Source organism: Solea solea, chromosome 7 (assembly GCF_958295425.1).
Source record: "Solea solea chromosome 7, fSolSol10.1, whole genome shotgun sequence".
Taxonomy (NCBI): domain Eukaryota; kingdom Metazoa; phylum Chordata; class Actinopteri; order Pleuronectiformes; family Soleidae; genus Solea; species Solea solea.
Window position 1 is genome coordinate 18832463 of NC_081140.1, and position 17085 is coordinate 18849547.

The following is a 17085-nucleotide window of genomic DNA, read 5'->3' on the forward strand; positions in this document are numbered from 1 at the left end:
GAATAATGATTCGGAGAGGAAAAAAAACACGAAAGCCTCTATTCAGCCAGCTCAACAAATAACTTGCTGTTCTCCCCTGAATTACATAAATAAATGTCCAATTGACATAGGATGCCAGGCCTCAAATACATGTATCCTGTCCATGAGCAATGAGCTTCCTTGCTACAAATCATCAGGAGAAAATCTATAAATAATGGCCACTCTCTCCTTCCTCCATCTCATCACCCTTTACACAGAGATTTGAGGTTTGACTTGATATACGTATGTATATGAGATCTTAAACTGACTCTAAAACTCTTCAACCTCCTGAACTTCCTGTGCCATGGACAATACGGCAGCATTCTCTAGATGAAGCCATATGACTGCCTCCCCAGTTATAGCACGTAGAAGTGGATGCTTCATAATTCTGGACAATTTGTGCCTCTCCACACTTTGGACACCACCTACAAGGCATTGCCATAGGTATGTAAAGCAGCGTTGATACTCCCTGACTCAGAATACCAAGCATTCTATGAGCACTGCATGGGGCATTAGGATTTTCCACTTCGTTGGCCTTGAACATTTTCATCTCCAGCACATTTACACATATAATATTATCTTTAATTTCCCTCCACCCCACTTCCACACCCTTGGCCATTTTTTTTAAATTATTTTTGGGGGATCAGCCAGCATTCTGAAAATTATAAGAAAACCCTACAACAGGACACCCAGAGTCAATTAAATGCTTTATTTTCATGTGGAGAACTGTAACAGTGCCTCCTGTTAATCTACCCACACTCTCTATTAGTGGAATTAATTTTGAGATCCACCCTAACAAATGGTTTATACCCGGCTTGATCTTATAGGAATAAAGTTATGAATTTATGAACTTATTATTAGATTATTAAAACATATCTGAACCGAGAACCAACTTCCATCAATACCCAGTTCCACCCAAAACAAAAGGACACCACTTCAAAATAATAAATGATATCAACTTTTCCCTGAAAATGTATAAAACTAAGATTTGGCTTTGAGGTAAATGAATGTATGTTTTTTGTAAAAGCGATATTGAAACAACAGAACATCTATTTGTTTCATGCTCTCATACTCAATTGTTTATGGAATGATTAAATAGAAAATACAGGGTTGTTACTAGTATAAATTATAATTACATAATATTTGGTGTAACAATAGAGAACAGAAAATTGGACCTAATGATCAATGTTTTGTGTATTTTAGTCAAATGGTATAAAGAGCTTTTAAAATGGGATCCAACTCTATATAAAGTCCCTAAAATGAATTAAATCAAAATGTGCTGAAGAAGTCTTTTTTATAATACAAGAAGTCATTTTTTAATACATGTACATGTTTCCTTATTTTTCAGTACCTAATAGTCTGTGATGTGTATTCTTTGCTTATTTCAAAATGTTCAAATGCCTTACAGTGTTGTCAATGATTGGTTTAAATACATATAATCAAAAAATAAAGAGATGAAAGAAATGTAAATAATTTCCTGTGACGCATCAGGGGCGCGCACGCTGCTTCCTCGGCCACGCGGACGCAGTCGACGTAGAGACGTAGCTTGACCTTTCAAATCTCGCTGAGACCCAATCACATGCGTCCAGGTCACAGGTGCAGTGTTTGTGCGGAAAAGAAGATGGCTGCCTCAAGAAATGGGAAAAACGGTCTACTGGAGAAAGTAAGATTTTTAAACTACACACGTTTGAGCAGTAGTCTGAAGAACGTTCGCACTGTTATTTTGTAACGCATCCTAACATAGCGTTCAAGTAGTAAGCAGCGTTCGGTCTGTTTCCGGTGCAGGCGCCGCTTGCCAGCTAGGCTAATAATGCTAGCGGGGATCAGGAAATGTTTTGTGTATAAAGAGTGACTGAAAAGACACTGAGCTGAAGCCTGAAGCTGATTCTGTTTGATCCAATCGTGGTGTCAGTTTGGTTTCCTCTCTTTCACTGTCTCTGTTGCATCAAACTTCATTCAGGAAATAAGCGAATTAGGTGACACTGAACAAAATAGTGTGCAAGAGCGAGGACATGGGCTTGATGTCACAGCATCAGTCATGTTCGGTGATGACGTGTCAACCGTAAAAACTCAAACTTGAGTTAAATGTATGTGTTCTTAAGAATTTTCTTGTCTTAGAAGGTTTTTAGTTGAATGAAATGACCCGGAAGTATCTGAGTAGTAGACATGATACACGTCGGTCAAATTATCTGTAGCATATGGTACACGTGGATCATAAACAATGATGCACAACTATTCCTTGGAGCAGAAATCTATAAAGCGACTCAACTGTCAAGACCTTTTAATGAGTGCAGACAATTTGAAACGAAAGAATACTATTCGACTGCAGCCTCAGTGTCATCACTGTACTGTGAAGTATGTGAATAATTGAATGAAGTTTATGTGAGTAACTGACAACCAAGTCTCCTAAAAATTAATTAATTAAATTGATTGTTGATCATCAGTCAGTGACTTTGGTTCTGTTTGCTTTTACCAGTGGAGGATTGATGAGAAGCCAGTGAAGATCGATAAATGGGATGGAGCTGCTGTTAAGAACTCTCTGGACGATGCAGCAAAAAAGGTTTTAATCAATTCTATTTTTCTCTTCTTTTTTAAAAAAAAATATAGTTTTGGTATTTATTGTATTAATATTTTTTTTCTTCCTTTTGTTTGTTTGGCCCATAATGAAACGGATATGGAGATTATATTGATTGTGGAATTGACACTTTTTGTGCGCTGCTGTATCTGTTGCAGGTGCTGCTGGAGAAGTACGGTTATGTGGAGAACTTCTGGCTTGTGGATGGGCGTCTGATGATCTGCACTGTGTCTTGTGTTTTCGCCATGTTGGCACTGGTCTGGGACTATATGCACCCTTTCCCTGAGTCCAGACCAGTACTCGCCTGCTGTGTCATCTCATATCCTACTGCACCTGGATTATATAATTGATGTTTGTTTACAGGAAGTATATTTGTTGTTTGAAGTGAACCTGTTATCTCTTTAACTTTCCCCTCTATCACATACTTCATCATGATGGGTGTTCTGACACTCTACACGTCCTACAAAGAGAAGAATATCTTCCTGGTGGCGCTGCAGAAGGATCCAGCGGGGATGGATCCTGACCATTTGTGGACACTCGCCTCCTCCCTGAAACGGTAAGTTCCCTGTCCCCAAACACCATGCTCTGTCCAGCCCCATCCCCTTATACTGATTTTACCCTCATCATTTGATCAGCTCCTCTTGTTCAGCCAACGGGGATGTCCTGTCACATCTTGAAGAACAATTCATAGTTTATGTTAATTTTATTTTATCTAAAAAAAGAACAGAGATTTTTTACTGTGTTTTCACTCTGCATATAAAGATTTAAAAGTTTAGGTTCAGTTTAGTTTTTGTTGTGTCTTTAATTGTGGTTGTACAAGGTATTGAGACTTGGTCACAGTTAACTGTGCTGTGAGTGCCCTTTGTGCGGAGAACCAGCCTGAGACATTGAGGCTTTCAGCAGTTACACCAGGAGGAACTTATTTTAGCCACTTAACAAAGGGGTCACCGAAAACAATCTAGGGAGTCTTAACTTTACCATATCTTGTTCAAATATGTTCACTACTTTATCTCCTCATTAGATAGCCTTAGATGGAGCCAATGCTAACAGTGTGGTCAACTCGGATACTTTGTATGAAAAGACTGATTAGAACAAAAATCACTTGTAATTGTCTGTGTCCTTTCGAAAGAAACACATCATACTCGTAGTAATATTTTTGTGAGTAATTGGGCCCCTCCTTTCTGCCGTCTCTCTGTTCACAGGTTTGACGACCAGTACTCGCTCAGAGTTTCCTTTACTGATGGAAAGTCCCGACGCTCGAGGGAGGCGGAGTTTACACGCTCTGTGTCTGCTTTCTTTGATGAGAACGGAACACTGGTGATGGACCTGTATGAAAAATGTGTTTCCAAACTGCATGACACACTGGCTTCCGACAAGAAGATGAAATAATGCAGTGCTGGTTTTGTCTGTGATGTTTGGGTGAAGTTTTGATGTTGGCCACAAACGGGCATGATGTCATCATGTGGTCATTCATATATAAAGGCGTTGCTTACTGTCCTGACTAGGGCTGAAACCAACTATTATTTTCATGATCGATTAATCTGAGGATTAGTTGTTTGGTCCATTAAATTTTAAATAATATTGATCAGTATTTTCCCAAACCTTGAAATTATGTTCTCAAATGTCTTGTTTTGTCCTCAAACCAAAATTGATGTATTTTAATGATTTCTTTGATATATGGAGCAAAGAAACCAGAAAATATTCACATTTAAGAAGCTGCCCTAGTCCCGATAATTCCTGCGAATTGGATTCATGAGTAACAAATTCAATTTACTGTAATTATTGACAGCCAGACATAAACGTGCACACTCACGCTGTCTGCAGATTGTCACTCGTTTTCTCTGAGGAAAAGTTAGTAACTGAAAAGATCTGTTCTGACTGATTTTCGACTTGCCATCACAGTCATCTTTTGATGTAATTTCCTTTTTCCTCAGCTAAAGGAACTGAGAGGAAGTTATTCTTTTTTGTGGTCAAACCACGGCCATCACATTGAAGCTTTCACTTCACTCCATCCTCACCGTCTCCTTCAACGCAGCGCTGATTCCAGCTAGTAAACAAATACCTTTTTTACTCGGTAGACCAATCACAATGCAGGAGACTTGGAGGGCGACCGGAGCGAAAGAATATGATTTACGACGGTTGACCTTTGTCCTTGTCACAGATGGTGTGTTGACGACTCAACACGTAGTGGACTGAATGTTGACCAGACTTTTATACAGAATGTTTGTGTGTAAACATTGTGATGATATTAAAGATGGGCACTGTTACAAAAGTGTATTGTATTGTTGTTTTGTCGTAGCACTGCTGTATAGCCTGCAGGGGGAGCTGCTTACATAGGGGTCAGACTGGTGAACAAAGATCAATCAATTTCGTTAAATACTGTAGTTCTTGTTCACTAAAGAGCTGAGATTTAATGTAATCTGATCACTTTTTGAAGTAAAGCTTTTGTCTTGGAATATTCATTTCCTTACAGGATTTTTTTTACTTAAAGTAAGCAAGTTTAAAATGAGACCTTTAATCAGACATGATTAAATGACATGTGATTCATGTGTTTTCAATTATGTTAATGTTATGTTACGTAAAGATAAGCAACATATTAAAGATGTGACTCAGCGATATTGATTAAACGGGCCCTGTCGTCTTCTTAGTGACTTAAATAATTGGTTGCCATGTGAAAAATGTTGGAAGTATATAATCATGTTAAATGTATGAATGCTCTTTTCTTTCACCAAGGAGGAAATGTTTTTGTCACCTTTGTTTGTCTCTGTGAGTGTGATGTGATGAAGAAAGATATTTGATTTTGGTTGTGGTCCAGTTAGGGATTCTGAATAAGGATGGTTGGAACAAAAAACGTTAATCTTGCCCGGTGGGGCGATGTAGTGACACTGGGGAGCTTTGTTCTGAGTGCGGTTTGTATTTGCTTGCTTAAATTTACTTGTATTTCTTCAAACACTGTTTTGTCCACCCTTTATATTTTCTTATTTTTGCATAGTTTATCTGATATATTTCTTGTTTTTATTCTATTTTTTGTGTTTATGAACTATGCTAAGCAAATCAGTTGCATATGCAGATTATGGATTATGTAAATATAGAGTTATTGATTCTAGAATGACACATACTGAGACATGTCTTGTTCTAAGTCTCTTTACCCACAGGTTAACTACAGAGGGTGTGATTTGTGTCAGGAGAGGTGTGGCCAGCAGTAAGCACTGGAATGCGTCATGAGACTGATCAGATGTAAGTGAGAGAGGCTCAGTGTCCCAATGCCATGGCCTGTCTGATGGCCGCTTGGTCTGTCCACAACCCGAGCATCACCAATGCCATCATCATGGTGAGTTCAGAGGCGACGCATTATGCTGAGGGGACACAGACTGAGAGGACATATTGAGGGCAGACACTGGGGATACATCATACTGAGGGGACACAGACTGAAGACACACTGAGGGGACACTTTTGTAAATCACATGTTGAGGGAACAGATACTGAGGAGACACATGCTGAGGACAGATACAAAGGACTGACTGCTGAAATATACTGAGGACATACAGTGAAGACACATCATATTGAGGACAAATTGATGGTGCTGATTGATCTTGGTGACCTCACAACAGTATCATGTCTGACCCTCAGAACACTAATGGGCCTCCTGACCTGATGTTGGATGCACAGTCGGTGTGTGTTTATATGGACGAGGTGGTCAACAGGAGGGTGGCTGGCAGGCAGCAGACACCGATGGCTCAGGGACACCTGAAGAAGATGGACAACAACCTGATGGAGGCCCAGAGGTTCTCCTCATTACCACGAAGACCAGCAGTCAACATCGAGTTCAATGATGTGTCATACTCCGTTAAAGAGGGACCCTGGTGGAGGAAGAAAGGTACTACACCACCTACACATTCACTACAGTAGCACTGTTAACTTCAAACACTGAAAACACGTGTTAACCTAGCAACATTTAGGCTACCTCTAATGAATAACTCTAATAACTAATTTGTGACTCTGGGCCTGTCCCCATGTAACTGAACTGAGACCATTTGCATTTACTCAATATTTTAATTAATAACAGCTAATGTTTCTAACATCATTCAACTGTTGATATTACTGTACATCAGTTAGTTTGAGCTAATAACAGCCAATGACACTTTATAATAGCTATTAGCTAACATCTAGTGCTGGTAATAACATGTAATAAGCTAATATTATATATGACAGTTCTTGCATAGCAACATATATCAGTTATAAGCCAATTAAAACATGAATAGCAGGTAATGACAGGTAGTAACAGCTATGAGCTAACATCTAGTACTGTAATAACAGCTAAGCTAATATAGTATTATCAATAACTGGCCATATAGCAACACATATTAGTTAAACGCAGCTAATAACAGCTAACATGCTAGCAGTGAATTTCAGCTGATATTTAGTTTTATAAATAACTACAAAAAAGAGAGAGGGCATACCTCTGCTAAGGCTGCTCAGTTTTCCACAGTATTAGTAAACTGCCTTATCTCGAAAGGTTAGCAATTCTAAAAGGTCGCGGAATCCATTTCCTTCCTCTTCTTCTTTGGTGTTTTATGGTAGCTGGTATCTGCAATGCTGCATCACTGCCTCTGTATCAACAGTAGATCACCACTTCACCATTTCTCTCATGTGCATCCCACAGATGTAAAAATCATAATAACTGTTGATGAACATGCCATGTTTTGTTTGTTCATATGTGGCTCATGAAAGCAATTTGACATCTTACCATTTGTGTTCAACTTTAACAGCAGGCTATCATTATTATTATCACAGTCCGATTTGAGATCCGTGTGTATATGTGTTAATCTGTTAATCTGTTCTCCTGTTGTAATGAGCTGCAGGCCAAATTAGAAGCAGCTCACTCACTTTCTCAACACATGGAAACATTAACATTTTTAGTTGGTGATAGGATATTATACACACATCACTTTTTCTCTGAGTGAGACAGTTTGATGGTGCTCATGATAACATGACAAATTAATATTTTATTTTCTGATTTAAAACTCATATTAAACAGAATGTAAAAAAACCCAGCAAGATTTTTAGACGATCTTTCTGGAAACTTTTGTGTTAGATTCAGTTAAACAGTGCATGTGGACAGAGACGTACGTCTCCTGTTTCAGCTTCAGGACAAAAGACCATGGAAGAAAAGACCAAAGAAGAACAAGTGCGGGTGTGAAATCTGATCTAAGATCTGCTGCCACTAAAGACCCAGGCCTCGCCCAGAGAGCTGCCCACTGTGGTCCACAAACCAGTTTAAAATTTGTTCAATTCACTTTTATTTGTACTTTTCTGAAAAACCAGGTTTTTTTTTTACAGAATAAAACTAAAAACAACCCCATGGCCACACAGAGCAAACAACAATATTAACAAGAAGTGATTAAGTGCTGTAATAAATGGAATAACTCAAATTCCATTGACAAACAGTTAGGTATGTTTCACTGACTTGCTGTCTTTACTGTCTGCACTGTGATGACTTTATGAAACTGTTTTGCAGTGAAGACACTTGCAGTTTGTGCATCACATGGCTCCATCTTTGTTTTGTTTGGACATGTGGCCGTTTAACCGTGATGTGTGGACATTCGTCTGCATGTGTGGATGTGTGGACATTTGGACATATGGGCGTGTAGATGTGTAAATGTGTGGATGTCTTGTCTCAGGCCTGTTGTTGGAGCTTTGTCATTTTAAGTCTTTAATGAGACGCTGTCACAATCTGAACCTGATCAGGTTCTTTCTGTAGCACAAACATTTTGTTCTTGATGAGTTTTTAGTTTCACTGAGAAAAGTTCACACCTGCTCAGGTGTGAGGAAAACTCCTCCTCCTCCTCCTCATCCTCCGCTGCTGAGATCACAGAGAATTATGAAGTTATTACTGTATGTAATGAAAATAACATGCATACATCTGAATGTGTTACCGTGGTTACTGTAGTTCATCTGAGCTCAGCTGACCTCTGAATCTGCACATGTTTATATTGAAGAACAGCGTACAGTTGTCTATATAGAGAGTACTACAACATACAGTTGTAGTACTCTCTACAACTGTATATATATACTCTCTACATACTCTCTCTAAACTATAAACTGTATGCTGTTCTTCAGATTCAAATAAATACACAGTATCTGAATGTTACTGCAGTCCAGTGTGTATTACTGCATTATAGTGTGTAATTACTACAGTGCAATGTGTCTTACAGCATGTCTCACTGCAATAGAGTTTGAATAACTGTTTCTTTTCCTACTGTACAGAGTGTATTATTGCAGTATGGTGTAAGTATTCCTGCAGCAGAGGTTACTGTCAGTCAGAGGATTAAATCCAATCCAGGCAGATAAAATCTGATAATCTCATTAAAGAGCCTTTAACCTCTATCAGCAGATGAACACTGCAAGTTATTTTCATGCTGCTCCTCCTCTTTGATTTCCGCAGCAACCCCATCTGTATAAATTGCTCAGAGAGTACATCTGCCATATCTAAAATCCAGGTCATTATCTGGGTCCTGTTATGTTTTTTCATCATGATCTCGATTTTATTTCTGGTGAATTTCATAAATATGATACAGATATGAAAAAAAACTTGACAATGTCTACGATTTTCCAAAACTCTTCAAAAACATCCATCTGTGTCCAGAACACAAAACATCCAAAAACACATGGTGATATTCAAAAGTCCTACAACATTTAAAAAAAATAATGTTGCTCCTTTGTTGCAGTTTTGTCCAAACCCCAGAGATTAAGTTTCTGTGATGAACAGAAATGTAATAAAACACTTCAAAGTTCAAAGTGAAGATTTTTTAGAAAAAAACCCAGTGAATTTTCAGACAACAGATCGCCTGCTGAGTTTTTGAATCATGAACATCTTTTTTATATGAATCTTGAAACATAGCAGCACATTGTTTCTCTGTGTTTGGCACATTCAGTGTGTGCTTGCATCACTGCTCCACCCTCATCAATACAAAATTTCAAATTGACAATTTGGTCCCTCCTGAAAGGGGCGATCATACGTGTGTGTGTGTGTGTGTGTGTGTGTGTGTGTGACATAAGTGAGAGTGAAACCAGACTCAGACAAAATCCTGTGGACTGTTCTGAAACCTGAATCTCTGAGCTGTGCATAAAGATTGTTGTTTATCAGAGAATCTGGGAACCTGCAGGCTTATTGTTTCTGTTATTCTCAGGTTACAAGACTCTGCTCAAAGGGATTTCTGGGAAATTCACCTGTGGGGACCTGGTGGCCATCATGGGGCCTTCAGGAGCCGGGAAGTCCACACTCATGAATATCCTGGCTGGGTACAGGTGAGGTATCTATGTCTGTGTGAGTAATTAATTATGTCCAGGCTGAATCAGTTCAGTCCAGTTTCAGTCATGTTCCTGGTCCAGTATTAGTCTGGATTAGCCCAGCCCAGAACTGGTCTGGTTGTGTACCAGTCTGGTCCAGTGCCTGTGTTTCTGGTTCTAAACAGGCAGACAGGAATGAAGGGGGAGGTTCTGATCAATGGTCAACCCAGAGACCTGCGCTCCTTCCGTAAGGTTTCCTGTTACATCATGCAGCATGACATACTGCTACCTCACCTTACTGTCCATGAGTCCATGATGGTATGAACTGCTGAATCTACACTCTGATCTAGGTCTGACCTGATCCTGATCTAGTCCTGACCTGGTCCTCTTGTCTCTGCAGGTGTCTGCTAACTTGAAGCTACAGAAGAAGGTGGAGACTGGCAGAGTGATGGTGAGCTCTGACACCATACTAGTTCCAGGTGCTGTTATTGAAGAGGTCCAATGTCAGAGGTCAGAGGTCTCTGGTCTCTCTGTGAGTTCAGGTCCGGGAGATCCTGATGGCTTTGGGTTTGCTGGACTGTGCTGAAACAAGGACGTCTCACCTGTCAGGGGGTCAGAGGAAAAGACTGGCCATCGCTCTGGAGCTCGTCAATAATCCACCAGTCATGTTCTTTGATGAGCCGACAAGGTCAGAGCTCCGGACAGATTCAGTTTTTCTCACAAATCTAAAGACATTTAATTCTGGTTTTATTATTTATTACTTTTGATGCAAATAAACGGCATGCAATTGCAAAAAAATTAACCCAGCCTCTTCCACCAATTGCAATGTTATTAAGCAAATACATTAAAAAATATCCTGGAACAGCCAACCTTAAAAAAAAAAGGTCCAGTGTGTTTGCAAAACCAACCAACCCGTGACATGGAGTTTGTTTGTTGAAACATCATCTGCACCAGCACAGCACCAAACAGTTTGAGCTCTTCTTTGACTCGCTGAATGCTGCTTGCACCTAAAATGTACCTAAATTAACACCATGTTTCAATGACCAACACTCCAAACCCTTGGATTCATATCAGGTCACACAAACCCTAAATAAATGTAGGCTTTCATGGCGAGATTGGGGCTAGCACTGTTGCCTCACAGCATGTAGATTGATGGTGGAGGTTCTGTTTGATTGATAGTGGAGGTTCTGTTCCCCCATGTGTGTGTGGGTTTCCTCCCACATGTCCAAAAACATGCAGAGCTTAATTGGATAAGGTGAGAATGTGAATGTTTGTTTGTCTCTATGTGTTTGCCCTGCGATGGACTGCCGACCTGTCCAGGGTGTGTCCTGTTTTAGGATTGGCTCCAGGTCTTGGCAACCGTCATGTGCAGGATAAAGCAGGACAATGAATGCATGAATGACATAGAATTTATTAGGTGAGCCTTTTGTTAAGTTAATAGAGTTTTTTCTCCCTGGTGCCCCCACTGGCAGCCGTGCATTCACTGAGAGCAAGCCTCCCTTTGACATACCAGATTATGCACAATAGTTTTGGTGTAGAGGTAAAAGCAATTCAAGTAACCATGACAAAGGAAGTCATGAAGACCCTGTAAGACCTGAGACGTAAGGGATGAACCGCTGTCAAACACTAACAAAGAAGTGCAAACTGCAATATTATGTGACCCACTGAGTCAAAACCACAAATAGACACACCTTTGGATATTTTTATATATTTATTATCACTGACATTGAATTGAACTTATAACACAGACAACATAACACAGACATTGCCCCTGTCTCTCTGTCCTCTTTGTCTCAGTGGCTTGGACAGCTCGTCCTGTTTCCAGGTGGTGTCTCAGCTCAAAGCTCTCGCTCAGGGAGGAAGAACCATCATTTGCACAATCCACCAGCCAAGCGCCAAACTGTTTGAGCTCTTTGACAAGGTGAGTGCAGCCTGCACAAACTCTACCTGAGTCAACACTGTGTCACTACACAATGCTCCACTGACCAACGAACACAGTTTATATAAACTCCAGAAAATGTCCCGGTAACTATAATTGAACATTTTCCTCTCATATGAAGAACATAGCAGGAGAATACCTGGGTCACACATAACAGCATGGGCATCCAGGTGAGGGGCAGAGCAAGGCAGAAGAAGTGTCCGAAAAAGAGATTTCTTACATAGAACCTCTCCCACTGGACAGTGTCAGGAACATGGAGCTACTTCAGTGCTGCCCTCAAAGCAGCGAGAGATAAAACTCATTTAAAGAACAGTTAATAATACAGTAAATGTCATGGTTTAAGTTGAAGAGAAACTTGTCATAGAATGTACCTGTAGTTAAAATAAGTTTGGGATGTGGAACCGTGGTTGTTCTGTAGCTCCTCTGTCATTTTTCTGTGTTGTATCTGTTGATCAGTTTGTATCTCTATGTTCCAGCTCTATGTTCTCAGTCAGGGTCAGTGTATCTACAGAGGGAAGGTCTCTGGCCTTGTGTCCTACCTCAAAGAACTTGGACTTAACTGTCCCACGTACCACAACCCCGCTGACTACGGTAAAGACAGTCCCCCACATTAACATCACCTCCATGATGCCGTCACTGTCACCTGCTCACCCTCCTTTCCTCCTCTGCCTCGCAGTGATGGAGGTGGCGTCCGGAGAGTATGGGGATCAGATGGTGCGAATGGTGAAGGCCGTTCATGACCGAAAGTGTGACATGGATCATCAGACTGAGCTAAACGGAGACGCAAACCTGCACCCGTTTCTTTGGCAGAGCACTAAGGAGGTATAAAATGCTCTTAGTCATGTTCACATTCATAACCTCTTGCTTTCCTTCTTCTTTGGTGTTTTATTAACGTTTAATGTATTACTAACTACTAATTTCCTTTACCTTAACACTAATCCTAACTCCTGAAACCCCCTCCACACTTACCACACTTACCACACTGACTCTTTCAAAATAAAAGACCACAGAGATTCATCACTGCAAGAACTGGATTGACTGGCAATAATGCAGCGTTACAGCTGCTAACTGCCTTAAAACTCCACCACCAACTACTTCAGACTGCTGCATCACACAGACCCTTTTATTATGATAGAGGTTATATTACAACGCTACTGCACAACTTGCCCTAGATTTTTGTGACCACACTGACTGAATGTAGACTGCGCTACTGGGAAGGAGTTCTACTATGCATGTGTGGAACTGTAGACTAATGTAGACCCTCATTTTAGTATGAATGGAAGGGCTGCCATGTACATACAAGCAGAAATGTTTAGTGACTCTGCTGACTGACTCTAACTGATCTTTATCAGAATATTGGTACATATTAGTATGTATTCATTCATTTCCTTTTTAATAACAGTACAGTAATAGCAGTATATCATCTTGTCGTTATTTTGATACGTTTCCGCTCATGTTGCCTAAGGAGTCAGCGCCCTCTGACGGTTGCCATAGCTTCTCTGTGACCTGTATGACCCAGTTCTCCATCCTGTTCAGGAGAACCTTGCTCAGCATTCTTCGAGACTCGGTGAGAGGAGCGCGTAGAGATACCCACTCGACAGTCATTGTCACTGCACTGTGGCTTTCAATAAAGACTCTTGTCACTGATCAAGCAGGTGCTGACTCACCTGAGGATCTTGTCTCACATTGGGATCGGCATTCTGATTGGTCTGTTGTACTTGGGCATTGGGAATGAGGCCAAGAAGGTTCTGAGCAACTCAGGCTTCCTCTTCTTCTCCATGTTGTTCCTAATGTTTGCCGCTCTGATGCCCACAGTGCTCACATGTGAGTCTACAAACTTAGTCTGTAAACTGTTGACAGCTTGAGTTGTTGTATGAACTGTTGTAAGGTTGTTGTGAGTCTAGTGGTGTCATATGTATACTGTTGCGTTGTGTGTCATGGCTGTGTGTGCTTCAGTTCCCTTGGAAATGGGAGTTTTTCTGAGGGAACATCTGAACTACTGGTACAGTCTGAAGATATACTACCTTGCTAAAACCATGGCGGACGTCCCTTTCCAGGTAAGTACATTTATTTTAATAAATTTGTTTTATTTGATGATCAGAATCATGTTTCTGTTGAGAAAGTAATTGATTGAAACTCAACTGGACTCTACTGAATTCTGTTGCGCTCTGCTGAGCTCTACTGGACTCTACAGATCCCAGCTGTTTTTTTTTTTAGCTCTATTTTGAGCTCTACTGAGGTCTACAAGACTAAACTCTTCATTAGAGTCACCTGGGCTCTAGGGTTTCTATTGGACTGTACTGAGCTCTACTGAGCTCTAATAGACTCTTCTGAGTTCTACTGCATTATTCTAAACTCTTCTGAGATTTATTGATCTATACTGGGCTACTAAGACACAATTAACCTTTCTGCTGAAATCTACTGGACTTAAGTGACCTCTAGTGGACTCTACTGAAATCTACTAGACTATGTTGAACTCTATTGGACTCGACTGAGCTCTACTGAACTTCACTGGATTATGCAGTAGTCTGCTGAGTTCTCCTGTTACCTCTGTTTTACAGGTGGTATTCCCGGTGGTGTATTGCAGTATTGTGTACTGGATGACAGCTCAGCCTCCTGATGCCAGCCGCTTCTTTCTCTTTTTGTCTCTGGGCATACTGACATCTTTGGTAGCTCAGAGTCTGGGTCTACTCATTGGAGCCGCCTCCACCTCATTGCAGGTCACCTCACCTTTGTCAGAGCTCATGTGTGCCACCTGCAGACAGGTGTGAGTGTATTTACTGGCGTCACTCAGGTATTGGTTGTCTCCTGCAGGTAGCGACGTTTGTCGGCCCTGTCACTGCAATACCAGTCCTGCTGTTCTCCGGATTCTTTGTCAGTTTTGACACCATCCCCTGGTACCTGCAATGGATATCATACATATCCTACGTCAGGTGGGGTCCTGTCTGATTACAATACTACAAACTGTGAACAGTAGTAATGGGTACATGTCATAGATGCTATACTGTTTAATGATACCAACACTGATACTAAACTAGAAGTAAAATAGACAGACGGTAAAGAAATATGAGTATTAACTATATGCAAATTAATAAAGACGAACAATACAAAAACAAGATGAACAACTACAGCTTCACTGACAGATAACTTAACATTCTTAACAACTTTCCGGTACGGAGTGTTTACTCTTGATAAGACTTTATTTTGAAAACCGTAAATAGGACTGCATGTTACATTATCTGTTCAAGAGAGACGGTGCTGATGTTGTCTCGCTATGTCCGTCTCACCGTAGGTCACTGCTTTCTGTCTCTCAGGTTCGGCTTTGAGGGTGTCATCTTGTCCATCTACAGTCTGGATCGAGAGGATCTTCACTGTGATGAACACGAGACATGTCACTTCCAGAAATCTGAGGCAATCCTAAAGGAGCTGGACATGCTGGATGCCAAACTCTACCTGGACTTCATTGTCCTTGCCATATTCTTCTTCTCTCTGAGGCTCATTGCATACTTTGTCCTACGGTACAAGATCAGCGCTGAGAGGTAGGCCAGGACTGGGCCCACAGGACATCTGAGTGATTTGTAGGCCAATGTTAGCGTGTTGAATGGAATCTGTCCACATGTGAACACTGAATCTACTTTGGCTAGAGCAAACAAAATGAGAATGTGAGGAGTAGAGCAGCAGAGTCTGGTTCATTCAATCTGACTGGTCATCAAGATCCTCAGGTTAAAGATTAGGTCCTACATGACCAGGAGCTGGTCTCCAGAGTCCTGAAGGATAGGAGGACCAGAATGATCTTATGTCCAGATCTTGGTCAGACCCTGTCTCACATCAGAGACAATGTTGATGTTGGGGTCACTGTATCTCACCCGGTTTCCTTTTTTTTTTTTTACTCTCAGATCAAATGACAAACCATTTTTTCTGTTGTGACCAGTGGCTTCACAAGGTCCTCCTTTTTTTACCGGGTGGTTTTGCTGAAAAGAGAACAGGACAGAGTCAGTTGGTGCAATTTGTTTAATGTTTAATACGCCAGGTGATGCACGGATTACCTGTTACGGTGCCTATCAAATGCCTCTTTGTGTCAGAAAGGCTGCAGGAGGTTAGGTGAGGTCAAACTGAGAGTAAACTGCAACACTGACTTGTTTTCAGATTATTTTTTGTTTTATGAAAAGATGTTTGTTTAAAATCACTCCTTGTCAATAAACATAATTAATTCAAATGGTGTGATTGTGTGAGGTGCTGATATAGTCAGCACTGACCGTTTCGCTCAAACCAGCCTGAGACAAGGGGGCTTGCTCTTAGTGAAACCTGCAGAGACACTGAGAAAAATAGATTGTATTATTTAAGATAATGATGTATCTTAAAGGTAGGGTTGGAGATCCTGGAAAAACTGTTTGAGCAGGCTACATTTTGAATTCAAAAGTCCAAGCCCCCTTTCTTCAGACTTTCCTCCGAAGCTCCGCCTCCAGAGCACAGGAACGCACAATTCACAAGCATTTCACAGCATCTGTAACTTTCTGAACTTTTTTGGATACTTGTTCAAATGACAACCTGATGCCAAAAAACTACAAATACTCATTAAAAGATCACAAAGACAAAAAGTTAATCTGCCAGTCCATGAGAAACAGAGCCACCATGGCATCACCTTGCAGCCCTTTCTGGGCTTTCAGTTGTCTCCACCGTTCAAACGCAGCACCAATGTTTACTCTGGTCTTGGATCGATCTGCATCAGCCTTTTTCTTTGCAGTAGCTTTCCCAAAAACCTACTTTTGTTTGCAACCAACCTCTGTTGTTGACACCTTTTTTGTCATACGTTGCTGCAACTGTCTCATGTCTTGTTGAGTTTTTGGCAAGCTAGCATAAGCTCTGACATTGTGCGATTTATGCACGAAGAGGTGTATGTGCATGGTGGGAGGGGGGACAGATGGGTTTTGATGCATTACGATTCAATTATTTCGTTAAGGCTGTTCAATATGATTGGATGGTGTTTATTTACAGGCCTGTCCGTTCCACAGGTGAATGACATTTTTCATTTTTATTACAATGCATTAATAATTGGTTACAATCGGGGTGTGAAGAGGATTTTAAGTAGTCCAGAAAATGATCTCCCACCCTACCTTGAAGAATATTTTCACTGCCCCATCTCATGGTTAGACTTCCTTTTTCAACAGAACTCACTCTCTTATACCAAGTCCTTATTTTGGCAGAAGAAGACAGACAGTTGGATCAAGTGTAACTTGTACTTTCAATTTTAAAGTCGTCTGGG

At 40.7% G+C, this 17085-nt stretch overlaps 2 protein-coding genes across 3 annotated transcripts; both read left to right on the forward strand.

Annotated features, from left to right (window-relative positions):
• Positions 1 to 1572: 1572 nt before the first annotated feature.
• On the forward strand, positions 1573 to 4866 carry spcs2 (signal peptidase complex subunit 2). Its single transcript, XM_058633148.1, has 5 exons — positions 1573 to 1681; positions 2495 to 2578; positions 2752 to 2911; positions 3014 to 3149; positions 3796 to 4866. Exons 1-5 carry the CDS (start codon positions 1598 to 1600, stop codon positions 3980 to 3982), a joined length of 651 nt encoding a protein of 216 aa, XP_058489131.1. The 5' UTR covers positions 1573 to 1597; the 3' UTR covers positions 3983 to 4866.
• Positions 4867 to 5802: 936 nt separating this feature from the next.
• On the forward strand, positions 5803 to 16038 carry abcg1 (ATP-binding cassette, sub-family G (WHITE), member 1). 2 transcript variants are annotated; one of them, XM_058633059.1, is made up of 15 exons: positions 5803 to 5924; positions 6224 to 6470; positions 9784 to 9901; positions 10069 to 10201; positions 10284 to 10334; positions 10426 to 10571; positions 11681 to 11804; positions 12299 to 12413; positions 12499 to 12644; positions 13288 to 13389; positions 13475 to 13646; positions 13779 to 13879; positions 14384 to 14542; positions 14637 to 14755; positions 15137 to 16038. In XM_058633059.1, the coding sequence occupies exons 1-15, from the start codon at positions 5862 to 5864 to the stop codon at positions 15363 to 15365; spliced, it is 2025 nt and encodes a 674-aa protein (XP_058489042.1). In that variant the 5' UTR covers positions 5803 to 5861; the 3' UTR covers positions 15366 to 16038. The 2 variants fall into 2 exon arrangements, with proteins under 2 accessions (XP_058489042.1, XP_058489043.1); XM_058633060.1 differs by having other exon boundaries at positions 13478 to 13646.
• Positions 16039 to 17085: the final 1047 nt, after the last annotated feature.